Source organism: Macrobrachium rosenbergii, chromosome 57 (genome assembly GCF_040412425.1).
Source record: "Macrobrachium rosenbergii isolate ZJJX-2024 chromosome 57, ASM4041242v1, whole genome shotgun sequence".
NCBI lineage: Eukaryota > Metazoa > Arthropoda > Malacostraca > Decapoda > Palaemonidae > Macrobrachium > Macrobrachium rosenbergii.
In genome coordinates this window covers 8,657,895-8,665,230 of record NC_089797.1, presented here as the reverse complement: position 1 = coordinate 8,665,230, position 7,336 = coordinate 8,657,895, and the positions used below count along the sequence as shown (strand labels likewise).

The 7,336-nt window shown below is 39.7% G+C and overlaps 1 protein-coding gene across 1 annotated transcript; it reads left to right on the top strand.

Annotated features, from left to right (window-relative positions):
* Nucleotides 1–281: 281 nt before the first annotated feature.
* Nucleotides 282–3,170, top strand: LOC136836989 (basic salivary proline-rich protein 2-like). Its single transcript, XM_067101522.1, has 3 exons — nucleotides 282–433; nucleotides 1,603–2,394; nucleotides 2,441–3,170. The coding sequence occupies exons 1-3, from the start codon at nucleotides 282–284 to the stop codon at nucleotides 3,168–3,170; spliced, it is 1,674 nt and encodes a 557-aa protein (XP_066957623.1).
* The last annotated feature ends 4,166 nt before the right edge of the window (nucleotides 3,171–7,336 follow it).

Sequence of the window (7,336 nt, the reverse complement as noted above, 5' to 3'; positions counted from 1 at the left end):
GTAGCCAGGGAATCACCACGACAATGGCTGAAATGGATACAGAAGAGATTTTAATGGCGAAGTTCCCTACCCTTTTGCTGTCCAAGCTCGACACAACGAGGTAATAGCAGTATGGCACTGGAGTGACAAACAAATTCAGGAACACAGACCACAGGAGAAGCTTCACAGACAGAGCAGGAGAGTTGATGAGCTTGCCGCTCCTCATCAAAGTATATGGAAAGAACCCTATCACTTGAAACATGAGGAATACATAATGCAACAGACTCCTCCCATTTTTGGTCATGGCGGTTACAAAGAACTCCTTCCAGTCACTCTCTCCTTCACTGCCTAGAGAATTAGACTGGCTTCCTTCGAGGCCCCAGCTAGAGAGTTTGTCCAGAGATAATGAACCAGTCACTCTGCTGTTGACGATCCATCTCACAACTGATCGTCGGTAAACAGACGAAATTGGGAAAACCATCCAATGGAATTACTTTATCGATTAATTATATGTAAGGAGCAGTCATTGCCTTATTGCAAAACATTGATTTCCTGGGTCTGCGGTAAAAACAAAGAGGTATGAACCATCAATTTACTTTCATTTATATATCCTCTGTTATCACATAAGACTGAGTTACTGCACAAAGGGAGGAACGTTCAATTTTTTTTTTCAACATATTTTCCATTGTTATGTAACAGTAAATTACAGTACAACTAGTTATTTCCAATACACTAATTTGAAATTCAGAAGAACACTGTAAGATAAAAACAGCTCTACTTCATATTAAAATGACTATTGTTACTGTTATGGTGCATTTTAGCACTAGATGGCATATTATGGTTTAATTTCCATTCCATTCCAGTCTTTATGGGGGTAAATAGTTTTTCAAAGTGCTATTATTTTATTTTTTATGTCCTAAATCTCCATATGAACAGAAACAGATTCGTTTCTCTCGCTCCATCTTTATTTGCAAGTATTTCATAAAGAGTTTGTTACTTTTTTGGAAGAAAAAAAGCCATATAGTCTCAAAGTTTAGGTGTGACAGATTAGAAACAGTTTCCGGGCTGAATGGGATCGGGATATCAGCGCGACTTAAGAATAGAAAGGTGATAAGAGACAAGGGTTACCGACCCAGCGAGGAGGTAAGAGACAAGGATTACCTACCGAGGGAGGAAATAAGAGACTAGGGTTACTGACTGAGAGAGGAGATAAGAGATAAGGATTACCGACCGAGAGGAGATAAGAGACAAGGGTCACCGACCCAGCAAGGAGGTAAGAGAAAAGGGTTGCCTACCGAGGGAGGAGGTAAGAGACAAGGATTACCGACCAAGAGGAGATAAGAGACTAGGCTTACCGACCCAGAGAGGAGATTGGAGACAAGGATTACCGACCGAGAGATGAGAGACTAGGGTTACCGACCCAGAGAGGAGATAAGAGACAAGGGTTACCGACCCAGAGAGGAGATAAGAGACAAGGATCACCTACCCAGGGAGGGGATAAGAGACAAGGGTTACCGACCCAGAGAGGAGATAAGAGACAAGGGTTACTGACCCAGAGAGGAGATAAGAGGCAAGGGTTACCGACTCAGAGAGGAGATAAGAGACAGGGTTACTGACCCATAGAGGAGATAAGAGACAAGGGTTACTGACCCAGAGAGGAGATAAGAGACAAGGGTTACTGACCCAGAGAGGAGATAAGAGACAAGGGTTACCGACCCAGACAGGAGATGAGAGACAAGGGTTACTGACCCAGAGAGGGGATAAGAGACAAGGGTTACTGACCCAGAGAGGAGATAAGAGACAAGGGTTACTGACCCAGACAGGAGATAAGAGACAAGGGTTACTGACCCAGACAGGAGATAAGAGACAAGGGTTACCAACTCAGAGAGGAGACAAGAAACAAGGGTTACCAACTCAGAGAGGAGACAAGAAACAAGGGTTACCAACTCAGAGAGGAGACAAGAAACAAGGGTTACCAACCCATAGAGGAGATAAGAGGCAAGGGTTACTGACCCAGAGAGGAGATAAGAGACAAGGGTTACCGACCCAGAGAGGAGATAAGAGACAAGGGTTACTGACTCAGAGAGGAGATAAGAGACAAGGGTTAGTGACCCAGAGAGAAGATAAGAGACAAGGGTTACCGACCCAGAGAGGAGATAAGAGACAAGGGTTACTGACCCAGAGAGGAGATAAGAGACAAGGGTTACTGACCCAGAGAGGAGATAAGAGACAAGGGTTACTGACCCAGAGAGGAGATAAGAGACAAGGGTTACCGACTCAGACAGGAGATAAGAGACAAGGGTTACCGACTCAGACAGAGATAAGAGACAAGGGTTACCGACCCAGAGATAAGACAAGGGTTATCGGAGATAAGAGACAAGGGCTACCAACCCAGACAGGAGATAAGAGACAAGGGTTACCAACCCAGATAGGAGATAAGAGACAAGGGTTACTGACCCAGAGAGGAGATAAGAGACAAGGGTTACCGACTCAGACTGGAGATAAGAGACAAGGGTTACCGACTCAGACAGGAGATAAAAGACAAGGGTTACCGACCCAGAGATAAGAGACAAGGGTTATCGACTCAGAAAGGAGATAAGAGACAAGGGCTACCAACCCAGACGGGAGATAAGAGACAAGGGTTACCAACCCAGATAGGAGATAAGAGACAAGGGTTCCTGACCCAGAGAGGAGATAAGAGACAAGGGTTACTGACCCAGAGAGGAGATAAGAAACAAGGGTTACTGACCCAGACAGGAGATAAGAGACAAGGGTTATCGACTCAGAGAGGAGATAAGAGACAAGTGTTACCAACCCAGACAAGAGATAAGAGACAAGGGTTACTGACCCAGAGAGGAGATAAGAGACAAGGGTTACTGACCCAGACAGGAGATAAGAGACAAGGGTTACTGACCCAGATAGGAGATAAGAGACAAGGGTTACCAACCCAGACAGGAGATAAGAGACAAGGGTTACCGACTCAGAGAGGAGATAAGAGGCAAGGGTTACCAACCCAGAGAAGAGATAAGAGACAAGGGTTACTGACCCAGACAGGAGATAAGAGACAAGGGTTACTGACCCAGAGAGGAGATAAGAGACAAGGGTTACCGACCCAGAGAGGAGATAAGAGACAAGGTTACCAACCCACCTGCTTGTGTTGGCCACTCAAGGGATATTTGCCGAAAGAATAATGCTCATACGAAATTAACAAACTACCATCATAATACAAACCTGTTTGCATGTACATATACTGTATATATATATATATATATATATATATATATATATATATATATATATATATATATATATATATATATATTTGTGGGATGAGAATAGGAGAATACTCATACTGATTGCAGTAGAAAAATATAGAATGGTTGGGGGTTTAAAATAACAAAGTAGTGGACAAATTTTAATTAGAAATTTATGTTAGTCTTGAATTTTTCTCTAAGATTCTTTTCTGTGAATATCTATAATATCAATTTGATCTGTCTTCAGCGTCCCCACCCCAAAAAAAAAAATCACACCAACCAAACGTCGTATTTTTGACCAACTTTCTCTGTATGATTGATGTTAGACAAATGCCTAATTTGGCAAATCAATACTGAATACGATACTATCTCCCTCGTCAAAAACCAATTACAGCTCTGATGAAACCATTCACCGTAGATTGTGTCATTAAGAACAAGTGACTAATCAGTTGCGTCTACAGCTAATGAATACGGTGATTCCACCATAACGTTAGCCTCGGGCTTTAATGAAATTTCCACAGCGACCCACTTTCTTTCATTAGGCTACTGACTTTTAATAATAAACAGGGACCCCCTTGAATTGGGGCCATGGAAGATGTAAGGAAGAAAACGGTGAATGAGAGATAGAAAACGGTGAAACTTAGATGTAAAATGATGAATGGATAATAGAAAAAGGTTGAATTAAAATAGAAAGCAGCGAATGGGAGATAAAAACGGTGAATGGAAGAGAGAAAACGGTGAATGGAAGAGAGAACACGGTAAATAGAATATAGAAAACGGAGAATGGAAGATGGATAATGGCGTATGGAAGACCGAAAACAGTGAATGGAAGACAGAAAACGGTGAACAGAACATAGGAAACGGTGAATGAAGTACAGAAAACGGTGAATGGGAGTAGAAAAAAAGTAGGACAGAAGATAGAAAGCGGTGAATCGAAGACAGAAAACGGAGAATGGAAGTTAGAAAACAGTGAAAGAAAGATAAAAAAAAACAGTGAATGACGCAAGAATGGAAATTAATATTGCAAGTTTGGAAGTAGGCTACTTTTGGGAGTGAGGGCTTAGGATATAAGTAGACAATAAATGCTTTGAAGTACTGAAAGACTGCAAAAGTTGACAGGAAATTAGCACTGTTAAGTAAAATATTTAATGAAATGCTTTGTTCTGAAACCATTGGGTAAATACAGCAGATATGAAATAAAGCTGTTTTAAATCCGTACTGCTCTCGACAACTGTCGTTGACGTAAAACCGTGGGATGGAAATTTCTATAATTCAGATTTTATTAAGTGTTCATTAACCCACATTTTACCCACATGAGCCGAATTTAACTCCGCCCCCCGAACCCTTAACAACAGTTATTGTCACCAGGTACTGGATAGAGTACTCTCAAAGGTAATGACCAGCGTTAATTATTAGCAGACGTTGAACTGACAGCAGAATATAGCATTCCGTACTCAACTCGTTAAGGGAATTCCAGTGAATCAGTGAATTCAGATATGACTGATGGAATAGACGGGAGGATGAATGGCGTATGAAATGTCCTATCAGGCTGAATGAGCTTCGTCACTCACTATTCATGGGTACGTGGAACCGTGACGCCACTGGGTTCTTAAACATGGAGCTTTTTTTCCGGCTTGTTGGCTATTGTTAGTTGTGGTCTTGTTGGCATTGAATGTATTTGCGCTGGAGTGGCGTATGTTATCGTTGATAATAGATTTTAATGTCTCGAGTTCATAGCAAGATGTTTGCATTATTCGTATTGTCTCAGCTAAAATCGTACCATAGACGTTTCTTGATGATCTCTCTCTCTCTCTCTCTCTCTCTCTCTCTCTCTCTCTCTCTCTCTCTCTCTCTCTCTCTCTCTCTATATATATATATATATATATATATATATATATATATATATATATATATATATATATATATATATATATATATATATATATATATATATATATATATATATATATATATATATATATATATATATATATATACATACATATACATACATACATATATATATGTACATACATACATACATATGTGTGTGTGTATGTGTGTGTGTACTGATGAGCAGACATAGTATCCAATAGATGTATGTGAATACGTACAAGTATATAAGCATTAATGTAAATGCAAAGAAAATTTAACATTAAGACTTAAAACAAATGAAGGACATTACTGGTAATTAACTGAGCAGAAATATAAATCATTCTAAGCTCTATCTGTTAGAAGACAGTATAAAGTCAATAAGCAAAGACGTCTTTCATCAGTCATAAGTGCATACAGACATTGCATGCAGTATAACCTCAGTCATAAGTGCATATAGACATTGCATACAGTATAACCTCAGTCATAAGTGCATACAGACATTGCATACACAGTATAACCTCAGTCATAAGTGCATACAGACATTGCATACAGATAACCTCAGTCATAAGTGCATACAGACATTGCATACACAGTATAACCTCAGTCATAAGTGCATATAGACATTGCATACAGTATAACCTCAGTCATAAGTGCATACAGACATTGCATACACAGTATAACCTCAGTCATAAGTGCATATAGACATTGCATACAGTATAACCTCAGTCATAAGTGCATACAGACATTGCATACACAGTATAACCTCAGTCATAAGTGCATACAGACATTGCATACAGTATAACCTCAGTCATAAGTGCATACAGACATTGCATACACAATATAACCTCAGTCATAAGTGCATACAGACATTGCATACAGTATAACCTCAGTCATAAGTGCATAAGGACATTGCATATCGTAACGCTCAATCATACGTGCATACGGGCATTGCGTAGGATATAACCTCAGTCATAAGTGCATGCAGATATTGCATATAGTACATGCTCAGTCATACGTGCATACAGGAATTGCATACAGTAAAACCTCAGTCATGAGTGCATACCGCAATGCTCAGTCATACGTGCATGCAGGCATTGCATGCAGCATACGCCCGGTCATACGTGCACACAGGCATTTTATGCTTGCCTCTCGTGCAGTGGAAAAGTACGCAGACCTTTACTGAGTAGAATGGAAAGCCTGAAACGATGAAGCATGAGGCAGCGTGTGGAGGAGATGCGAAATGAAGACAGAGTACCCGGCGAAACCGAGATAGAAGACGCCATAAAGAAAATGTCCAATATGGGTGCCATAAAAGTGGAGCTGCGCCTCGGGAATTCTTGAGGAGGTCAGATCTGAGGACTGGGAATTCTCTGGTAGAAGTAAACTTAAAGAAAATAAAAGAAGTGGCTGACGGGAGAATTCCTATTATTTCTTTGTAACAAAGATTTGATTTTGAGGTTTGTATGATAAGTAACCTGATAAGATGCAATAATCACGAGACGATGACACCTGTTTCTTAATAATAATAATAATAATAATAATAATAATAATAATAATAATAATAATAATAATAATAATAATAATGTGCTTTATCAAGTCAACGACCGGACGTGGAGGGCGAACCTTTGGCAAAAGCTGGATAATCGTATGAAACACTGGTTTGGATTGCCAATAAGTTGTTAACTTGTATACTACCTCTTTGAGATTTGTGCGCGATAAGTTTCTTGAGTGTGGACATGCCCATAAGGAAACATTTCCCGAGTGACTTAACCTTGGCAAAATCATCAAGCTCCTAATACTATGAGGACAAAAGTAGAGTCTTAAAAGAACTCAAGATTTTGAGATGCGTAAAATAATTCCCAAGAAACAAAGCCACAATGGGGTATTTTGAGTCTTATTGTGTATGTCAGAATAGCTTGTCAGTCAAGCTGGATACTCTGTTGCCTCAGATAAGAAGGATAAGCAATGAATGGTACACATCATATATGCATTTCTTCTATACGGCATTAAGCAGTAATTTTTACTCCACTCTACTAATACCAAACCTTCTTTGAGCCTAGGATCACAATAGGGTAATTTCATTCTGTTTACTTCATATTAACTTGATAGCCATTGTAGTCGTACTAAATAAACGTTTCTTTGATACTGCATATACTCTAAATTTCCTTCTAAATACTGATATCAATCCTTCTTGAAACTATATACTTTTCACCATTCCAACTTTCCTC